At 53.5% G+C, this 10,454-nt stretch overlaps 1 protein-coding gene across 3 annotated transcripts in view; it reads right to left on the bottom strand.

Moving 5' to 3' along the window:
- Positions 1-9,449: 9,449 nt before the first annotated feature.
- The window catches only part of oxa1l (OXA1L mitochondrial inner membrane protein), a 22,480-nt gene continuing 21,475 nt past the window's right edge, over positions 9,450-10,454 (bottom strand). For all 3 annotated transcript variants that reach the window (XM_060821690.1, XM_060821692.1, XM_060821691.1), the window contains one exon: positions 9,450-9,658. In XM_060821690.1, coding sequence (XP_060677673.1) covers positions 9,543-9,658 — 116 coding nt within the window. In that variant the 3' untranslated portion in view covers positions 9,450-9,542. The remainder of the gene's footprint in view (positions 9,659-10,454) is intronic.

The following is a 10,454-nucleotide window of genomic DNA, read 5'->3' as shown; positions in this document are numbered from 1 at the left end:
GTGGCCCTTCGGTGCCGGGGTTCGTAATGTCTCTGATCATGTTTTCGGGATCCTTGAGGGGGAGGGGGAGCAGCCCCAAGTTGTGTTCCACATAGACACCGATGACAGAGGTAGGAAGAGAGATGGGGAGCTAAGGCAAAATTCAGGGAGTTCGGGGGGGAAGCTTAGAGCTAGAAAAAAGCAGTTGTCATCTCTGGTTTGTTGCCTCTGTCATGTACTAGCGAGGCGAGGAATAGGGGGAGAGAGGAGTTGAACACGTGGCTATAGGGACGGCGCAGGGAGGGAGGGTTTTGGCTTCCTGGATAATTGGGGCTCTTTCTGGGGTGGGTGGGACCTCTACAAACCAGAACCAGAGGGGTACCGATAGCCTGGGGCGGGAAGTTTGCTTATGCTCTTCGGGAGGGTTTAAGCGAATTCAGGAGGGAACCGAAATAGAAGTTAGGTGAGAGGTCAGGAATGAGGTTTCAAGGTCACAGGAGTGTACTGGCAGGCAGGAAGGTGGTTTGAAGAGTGACTACTTCAACGCTAGGAGTATCCGGAATAAGGTGGGTGAACTTGCAGCGTGGGTTGGTACCCGGGACTGCGATGTTATGGCCATTTCGGAGACATGGATAGAGGAGGGAGAGGAATGGTTGTTGCAGGTTCCGGGATTTAGAGGTTTCATTAAGGGGTGGTAAAAGAGGGGAAGGTGTGGCATTGTTGGTCAAGGACAGTATCACAGTTGCAGAAAGGATGTTTGGGGACTCGTCAACTGAGGTAGTATGGGCTGAGGTTAGAAACAGGAAAGGAGAGGTCACCCTGTTGGGAGTTTTCTATAGGCCTCCGAATAGTTCCAGAGATGTAGAGGAAAGGATAGCAAAGATGATTCTAGATAGGAGTGAGAGAGACAGGGTAGTTGTTATGGGGGACTTCAACTTTCCAAATATTGACTGGGGACACTATAGTACGAGTTCTACAGATGGGTCAGTTTTTGTCCAGTGTGTGCAGGAGGGTTTCCTGACACAGTATGTAGACAGGCCAACGATGGGCGAGGCCATATTGGATTTGGTAATGGGGCATGAACCTGGCCAGGCGTTAGATATGGAGGTAGGTGACCGCAATTCGGTACGGTTATTTTAGCGATAGAAAGGGATAGGTATATACCACAGGGCAAGAGCTATAGCTGGGGGGAAACGCAACGATGATGTGATTAGGCGAGATTTAGGATGGGGAAGGACACTGCAGGGGATGGGCACAACTGAAGTGTGGAGCTTATTCAAGGAACAGCTACTGTGTGTCCTTGGTAAGTATATACCTGTCAGGCAGGGAGGAAGTTAAATCTCTTGTCAAGAGGAAGGAGGCAGCTTATGTTAGGATGAGATGTGATAGGGTTACACGTTAGCCAGGAAAGACCTAGAGAGAGAGAGCGCTAAGAAGAGCCAGGAGGGGTCATGAGAAGCTGTGGGCAGAAAGGATCAAGGAAAACCCAAAGGCTTTCTCTAAGTATATCAGGAATAAAAGAATGACGAGAGTGAGATTAGGGCCAATCAAGGATAGCAGCGGGAAGTTGTGTGCGGAGTCAGAGGAGACAGGGGAAGTGCCAGATGAATACTTTTCGTCAGTATTCACACTGGAAAAAGACCGTGTTGTCGAGAGACAGAGATGGGATTGAGGTTCACAAGGAGGTGGTGTCAGCAATTCTGGAGTGTCCCCCGGGCCAGATGGGAATGATCCTCGGATTCTCTGGGAAGCCAGGGAGGAGATTGCCCAGCCTTTGGCTTTGATCTTTAGATCAGCAGGAATAGTGCCAGAAGGCGAGAGGGTAGCAAACGCTGTCCCCTTGTTCAAGAAGGGGAGTAGAGACAACCCTGGGAATTATAGAGCAGTGAGCCTTACTTAGGTTGTGGGTAAAGTGTTGGAAAGGGTTGTGAGAGATAGCATTTATAATCATCGAAAAAGGAATAAGTTGGTTAGGGATAGTCAACATGGTTTTGTGAAGGGTAGGTTGTGCCTCACAAACCTTATTGAGTTCTTTGAGAAGGTGACCAAACAGGTGGATAAGGTTAAAGCGATCGATGTGGTGAATACGGTAGGCTATTGCACAAAATACAGATGAGGGTGCTTTAGCAGTTTGGATCAGAAATTGGCTCACTGAAAGAAGGTGGTGGTTGATGGGAAATATTCATACTGGAGTTCAGTTACTAATGGTCTACCACAAGGATCTGTTTTGGGTCCACTGTTGTTTGTCATTTTTATAAATGACCTGGATGAGGGCAGAAAAGGTTGGGTTAGTAAATTTGTAGCTGACACTAAGGTCAGTGGAGTTGTGGATAGTGACGAAGGATGTTGTAGGTTACAGAGAGACATTGATAAGCTGCAGAGCTGGGCTGAAAGGTTGTAAATGAAGTTTAATGTGGAAAAGTGTGAGGTGATTCACGATGGAAGAAGTAACAGGAATGTAGATTACTGGCTAATGATAAGATTCTTGGAAGTGCTGAGGGATCTCGGTGTCCATGTACACAAATCCTTGAAACTTGACACCCACGTTAATAGAGTTGTGAAGAAGGCATATGGTGTCTTAAGTTTAAAAATCACACAACACCAGGTTATAGTCCAACAGGTTTATTTTGAAGCACACTAGCTTTCGGAGCGTCGCTCCTTCATCAGGTGATTAGCTTTTATTGAGAGAGTGATCGAGTTTCGGAGTCACGAGGGTCACGCTGCAGCTGGACAAAGCTCTGGTCCGGCTGCACTCGAGTATTGTGTACAGTTCTGGTCACCGCATTATAGGGAGGATGTGGAAGCTTTGGAAAGGGTTCAGAGGAGATTTACCAGGATGTTGCCTGGTATGGAGGGAAGGTCTTACTAGGAAAGGCTGAGTGACCTGAGGCCTTTTTCGTTGGAAGGTGGAGAGGTGACTTAATTGACGCACGTAAAATAATCAGAGAGTTAGACAGGTTGGGCAGTGAGAGCCTTTTTCCTTGGATGGTGATGGCTAGCACGAGGGGACAGTGCCTTAAACTGAGGGCTGATAGATACAGGACAGATGTCAGGGGTAGTTTCTTCACTCAGAGAGTAGGAAGGATGTGGAACGCTCTGCCTGCAACAGGAGTAGACTCGTCAACTTTAAGGGCATTTAAATGGGCGTTGGATAGGTGAGAACGGAATAGGGTAGGTTAGATGGGCTTCACAGGTCAGTACAACATTGAGGGCCGAAGAGCCTTTAGCGCGCTGGAATGTTCTATGTTCTTGTGGCGAGTGTTGGATAACTTTGTCCCATTGAGGAACAGAAAGGTGAAGGGGCCTGAGATGACGGGAGCAGGGGAGTTTCTGGTTAAGAGGAAGAAGGAAGCTGACTGGAGGTTGCGGAAGCAAGGATCAGGCACAGCTTTAGAGGGGAGGGACTGAGGAGAGCTACGAGGGGTGGGACTGAGGAGAGCTACGAGGGGTGGGACTGAGGAGAGCTACGAGGGGTGGGGGGGGGGCGGGGGGATGCCTTGGCAGGAAGGATTGGGGAAAACCCCAAGACGTTCCACATTTGTGTGAGGAATGAGAGAGAGGATACGGCCGATCAGGGATAGTGGAGTCTCTAAGAGTGTTTTTTGCTCCAATATTCACTGGAGAGAGGGACTTTTGTTGATAGAGAGAACACTGTGGGCCAGGGTAATAGGCTTGAACGGATAGATATTAAGTGGATGTGCTGAAAATTCTGGGAAGCGTCAAGATGGATGTGTCCTCAGGGTCAGACCAAATATATCCAAAGGCTACGACGGGAAACGAGGAATGAGATCGCTGAGCCTCTGCCGATGATCTCTGCATCCTCACTCTCCACAGGAGGTGCGGAGGGAGGCGAGTGTTGTTCCTCTGTTCCAGAAAGGGGAGAGGGGAATCCCTGGGAATCACAGACCAGTCGGTCTTACGTCTATGGTGAGCAAGATGCGGGAAAGGATTGGGAGAGATAGGATTTACGACGATTTGGAAAAAAAGTGTGTGATTAGAGATAGTCACTGTGGCTCTGTGAGGGGCAGGTCCTGCCTCACAAGCCTGACTGTGTTCTTGGAGGATGTGAGGAGACAAGGTGGTGATGGTTGAGCAGTGGATGTGGTGTACATGGACTCCGGTAAGGTTCCCCACGGCAGGCTCTTTGTAGTTTTTACAAATGACTTTGGAGGAGGAAGCGGGTGGGTGAGTGAGTTTGCCGATGATACAAAGGTGGGTGGTGTTGGAGATAACGTCGAGGGCTGGTGTGTAGGCTGCAACAAGACATGGTCAGGCCATGGAGCTGGGCTGAGAAGTGGCAGATGGAGTTCAACCTGGATAAATGGGAAGCGATTCATTGTGGAAGGCTGAATTTGATATTAAGAGACAAAGACAATTTACAGCCCAGGAACAGGCCCTTCGGGCCCTCCAAGCCTAAGCCGGTCCAAATGTACTGTCTAAACCTGTCGGTCAATTCCTAAGCATCTGTATCCCTCTGCTCCCCACCGACTCATGCATCTGTCCAGATGCATCTTAAATGAATCTACCGTGCCTGCCTCTACCACCTCTGCTGGCGACGCATTCCAAACGCCCACCACCCTCTGTGTGAAGTACATGCTGTGTGTATCCCCTTAAACGTTCCACCTCTCACCTTGAAAGCATGACCTCTCATTATTGTATCATTCACCTTGGGTGGGAAAAAGCTTGTTTCTATCCACCCTGTCTATACCCTTCATGATTTTGTAAACCTCAATTTCCCTTTGTTTTCTAATGAAAATAAACCTAACCTGCTCAACCTCTCTTCATAGCTAGCACCTTCCATACCAGGCAACATCCTCGTAAACCTTCTCTGCACCCTCTCCAAGGCGTCCACATCCCTTTGGTAATGTGGCGTCCAGAACTGTACGCAGTATTCTAAATGCGGCCGAACCAATGTCTTGTACAATTTTACCATGACTTGCCAGCTCTTATACTCAATACCCCGTCCAATGAAGGCAAGTATACTATATATGCCTTCTTGACCACTCTATCCACCTGTGCAGCAGCCTTCAGGGTACGATGGACCTGCACTCCCAGATCTCTCTGCCCATCAACTTTTCCCAAGGCTCTTCCATTCGTTGTATAATTCGCTCGAGAATTAGACTCGCCTAAATGCATCACCTCACATTTGTCTGGATTGAACACCATCTGCCACTTTTCCACCCAACTCTCCAGTCTGTCTATATTCTCCTGTATTCTCTGACAGTCCCTTATGCTTCCTGCTCCTCCACCAATCTTTGTGTCATCTGTAAACTTGCTGATCATACCAACACTGCCCTCTTCTAGACCATTTATGTATATTACAAACAACAGTGGCCCCAATACTGACCCCTGGGGAACACCACTAGTCACCTTTCTCTATGTTGAGAAACTCCCTTCAACTGCTACTCTCTGTCTCCTGTTGCTCAGCCAGTTCTTTATCCACTAGCTAGAACACGCTGCACACCATGTGACTTCACACTCTCCATGAGTCTACCATGGGGAACCTTATCAAACGCCTTACTAAAATCCATGTATATGACATCAACAGCCCTTCCTTCATCTATCAACTTGGTCACTTCCTCGAAGAACTCTATCAAGTTGGTAAGACACGATCTCCTCCCCCCCCCCCGCCCCGCACAAAATGCTGAGTACAGGGTTAAAGGCGTTGTGCAGGAACAGCGGGATCTTGGGGTCCAAGTGCATAGATCCCTGAAAGTTGCCACCCAAGTTGATAGGGTTGTTATGAAGGCGTTTGGTGTTTTGGCTTTCATGAACAGGGGGATTGAGTTTTAGGAGTTATGAGGTTATTCTGCAGCTCTGTAAATCCCTGGTTAGACCGCACTTGGACGATGGTGCTCAGTTCCAGTCACCCCATTTATAGGAAGGGTGTCGAAGCTTTAGAGAGAGAGCGAAGATTAGATTAGATTACTTACAGTGTGGAAACAGACCCTTCGGCCCAACAAGTCCACACCGACCCTCCGAAGCGCAACCCACCCAGAACCATTCCCCTACATTTATCTAACACTACGGGCAATTTAGCATGGCCAATCCACCCTGACCCGCACATCTTTGGACTGTGGGAGGAAACCGGAGCACCCGGAGGAAACCCACGCAGACACGGGGAGAATGTGCAAACTCCACACAGTCAGTCGCCTGAGGCAGGAATCGAACCGGGGGTCTCTGGCGTGAGGGGGAGATTGACCAGAATGCGGCCTGGATTGGAGGGCTTGGGGTCGGGTGAGAGTGGGGGGGGGGGGGGGGGAGTGAGCTCAGGCTTTTCACACTGGAGAGGAGGAGGAGGAGGAGGAGGAACAGAGGTGACAAGGTTCGAGGTGGACAAGGCAATGAGAGGCAGAGGCTAGAGGAGATAGCCAGAGGCCTTGCCCCAGGGCAGAAATGGCTGTCACGAGGAGGGGCGTACGTTTAAGGTGATCAGAGGAAGCTTTAGGGGAGATGCCAGCGATAGGTTCTTTACACAGAGAGTGATGGGGCCATTCGGGCCATTTAACCAGCGGCCAGACTAGCACATGGATGGCAGTGAGTTGAAGGTACGGTGATCTTCGATTAAGATGAATGCTTCGTGGGGCAAAGGGCCTGGACTATTCTAATAACAGGTCCACCAGGATTGCACAGAGTACTCCAGACCAGGCCTCACCAACTTCAGCACGACGGCCCCAACTCCAATACTGGTCAGAGTGATGAAGGGAAGTGTGCTCAATGCCTTCTTAACCCCCTCCCCGTCTCACTGTGACACAGACTTCAAAGGATGGGGTCCCTGAGCCCCTAGCTCCCCCTGTTCTCTAACACCTCTCCCCCCCTCCCCGTGACACAGACTTCAAAGGATGGGGTCCCTGAGCCCCTAGCTCCCCCTGTTCTCCAACACTGACCCAGGGCCCTGCTGGCTAAGTCCTGCCCGTGTATGTTTGACCAAAAGTGGAGCAGCTTGTGTTTATCCAAATTAAACTCCATCTGCCCCTCCTCGGCCCATTGATCAAGGTTGGAAGAACGAGGGGAGATCGAATCGAGGGACAGAAGGGGGTGTTCGTCTTCTGCATTCAAATCACGGGAACGTGGATGTCACTTGACAAAGTGGGCGAAGAGAAATTTCCGAATGTTCGGGTGTAGGGGAGGAGAGAGAATTCCAGGACAAGGGGGAACGCCAGACTGAAAACAGAGATAGGGAGAAATTACTGCCCTCAAAACTCGAGTAAACTGGCGATGGAGGAGAGGCTTGATGGGGAGAGGGCAGAAGTGTGGCGGCTAGGCTGAGAGGGGGAGATCAGTCAGGGATGGGGCAGTAGGCCTCAGGCTCTGCCCTTGGACCGATCTCTCTCTGGGTTTGCATTCTCCGGGTGGGGGGTGGGTGGAATTCTCTGCCAGTCAGAGCGGAAACACTCAACGTTTCCGAAGTCTCCAGGATCTGGCCATGCCCGAACGTGCTCTCAAGTTTCCAGCCCGGGCAAGACGATATTAAACTTGGAACAGAGTGTTTCCCGGTGTCTTTATCCCTGTCCCCTCGCAGTGACAGGGCCCAGGGTTTCGGAGCTGGGACCGTTGGTTCAAAAACTGGGAGGAGGCAACGGAGAGGGGGGCGAATCAGGGAGAGGCCGCAACTCTGCGACCCTGTCGAGTGACCTTAGTGACGGATGGGAGAGGCCTGGTCTTTGGCTTGGGGGCCTGTAAAGTCAGAACCCGTCTCGAAACCACTTACCCAAAAGCCCGTGTCATTTTCCCCCAGTAATCCCTGCCAGCCTTCTGGAGAGGAGCCAGCTCTCGCAGGGAGGGTGGGGGGGTTTCGGAGGTGAGGCAGACATCCCACCCTCCTCGGGTCAGAGAGCAACTCCCCAGGGACCAGGGCGTGGGGTCAAAGCCAGCCCCAGGTGAGTCTGACACTTGGGGCTCAGGGACAAACTATCTTCACTGTCAGAGCCACACTAGGGGGTCATCCCGACAGACAGACAGACAGACAGACACACACACACACACACCCCACACACAGACACACACACGAGAGCAGGCCACTAGCAGTCTCTCCAAAACAGGAATATATTTGCGGTCAATCAGAGGACCAGACACAGGTCATTCAACCCAACGGACTCATGATGGTGATCCAACACACCCCAGCGGCATTTAATGTCTCACCGGAAATCAGCACTGGCCCTCCCGCCATCGCCCGCTCCCTCAGCACTGACCCTCCGACAGTGCCCGCTCCCTCAGCGCTGACCCTCCGACAGTGCCCACTCCCTCAGCGCTGACCCTCCGACAGAGCCCACTCCCTCAGCGCTGACCCTGCGACAGAGCCCACTCCCTCAGCGCTGACCCTGCGACAGAGCCCACTCCCTCAGCGCTGACCCTCCGACAGTGCCCGCTCCCTCAGCACTGACCCTCCGACAGTGCGGCACTCCCTCAGCACTGACCCTCCGACAGTGCCCACTCCCTCGGCACTGACCCTCCGGCAGTGCCCACTCCCTCAGCACTGACCCTCCGACAGTGCCCACTCCCTCAGCACAGACACGCCGACAGTGCGGCACTCCCTCAGCACTGACCCTCCGACAGGGCCCCCTCCCTCAGCACTGACCCTCCGACAGTGCCCGCTCCCTCAGCACTGATCCTCCGACAGTGCCCGCTCCCTCAGCACTGACCCTCCGACAGTGCCCACTCCCTCGGCACTGACCCTCCGGCAGTGCCCACTCCCTCAGCACTGACCCTCCGACAGTGCCCACTCCCTCAGCACAGACACGCCGACAGTGCGGCACTCCCTCAGCACTGACCCTCCGACAGGGCCCCCTCCCTCAGCACTGACCCTCCGACAGTGCCCGCTCCCTCAGCACTGATCCTCCGACAGTGCCCGCTCCCTCAGCACTGACCCCCCGACAGTGCGGCACTCCCTCAGCACTGACCCTCCGACAGTGCCCACTCCCTCAGCACTGACCCTCCGACAGTGCCCACTCCCTCAGCACTGACCCTCCGACAGTGCCCACTCCCTCAGCACTGACCCTCCGACAGTGCCCACTCCCTCAGCACTGACCCTCCGACAGTGCCCACTCCCTCAGCACTGACCCTCCGACAGTGTCCACTCCCTCAGCACTGACCCTCCGACAGTGTCCACTCCCTCAGCACTGACCCTCCGACAGTGCCCACTCCCTCAGCACTGACCCTCCGACAGTGCCCACTCCCTCAGCACTGACCCTCCGACAGTGCCCACTCCCTCAGCGCTGACCCTCCGACAGTGCGGCCCTCCCTCAGCACTGACCCTCCGACAGGGCCCACTCCCTCAGCACTGACCCTCCGACAGGGACCACTCCCTCAGCACTGACCCTCCGACAGTGGGGAGCACAGAGTGGGAGCAGTGTGACAGACAGAGAGCACTGACTTGGGACGTCACCGTTGCAAGGGTACCATCACCGTGCCCGGTAAGGTGGTACGGTACTCAGGCTGGGCACAGCGTCGGTATCCACCCATTGACAGGATCACACTGACATAAACAGTTTTTAATAAAAAGTCACTTGCTGTACACTGAGCTGGAGAGAGAGAGAGTTCCTTCAGCCAGGCCGAGGGGCTGGTTAGCCGATGGTGTCCTCCCACGGCCGTTTCTTGCTCGGGCTCACCCTCCCCAGAGGGCTGGACGTGTTCTCCTTCTGCTGCAGGGGGTTCTCAGCAAAGGTCTGTCTCAGGGGCCCTGGGGGTCAGAGAGGAACACCCGGTCAGACCCACTCAGTGTCCGGCCGCTACCTACTGACACCACCTCATCCAGGTCACCCCGGGCTGTCCCTGTCCCTGGGATGGGGGGGACAGTGTAGAGGGAGCTTTACTCTGTATCTAACCCCGTGCTGTCCCTGTCCCTGGGATGGGGGGGACAGTGTAGAGGGAGCTTTACTCTGTATCTAACCCCGTGCTGTCCCTGTCCCTGGGATGGGGGGGACAGTGTAGAGGGAGCTTTACTCTGTATCTAACCCCGTGCTGTCCCTGTCCCTGAGATGGGGGGGACAGTGTAGAGGGAGCTTTACTCTGTATCTAACCCCGTGCTGTCCCTGTCCCTGGGATGGGGGGGGGGGGGAGACAGTGTAGAGGGAGCTTTACTCTGTATCTAACCCCGTGCTGTCCCTGTCCCTGGGATGCGGGGGGACAGTGTAGAGGGAGCTTTACTCTGTATCTAACCCCGTGCTGTCCCTGTCCCTGGGATGGGGGGGGACAGTGTAGAGGGAGCTTTACTCTGTATCTAACCCCGTGCTGTCCCTGTCCCTGGGATGGGGGGGACAGTGTAGAGGGAGCTTTACTCTGTATCTAACCCCGTGCTGTCCCTGTCCCTGGGATGGGGGGGGACAGTGTAGAGGGAGCTTTACTCTGTATCTAACCCCGTGCTGTCCCTGTCCCTGGGATGGGGGGGAACAGTGCAGAGGGAGCTCTGCGCTGTGCTGTCAGTGTTGGGGCTGGATGAACTGCTCCCCTCTCAGACAGGACGAAGCCTGGAGGTG

The sequence above is a fragment of the Hemiscyllium ocellatum genome (genome assembly GCF_020745735.1).
Source record: "Hemiscyllium ocellatum isolate sHemOce1 chromosome 27 unlocalized genomic scaffold, sHemOce1.pat.X.cur. SUPER_27_unloc_2, whole genome shotgun sequence".
Lineage (NCBI taxonomy): Eukaryota > Metazoa > Chordata > Chondrichthyes > Orectolobiformes > Hemiscylliidae > Hemiscyllium > Hemiscyllium ocellatum.
The sequence above is the reverse complement of the archived record's forward strand: the minus strand, read 5'-3'. Positions and strand labels throughout refer to the sequence as shown.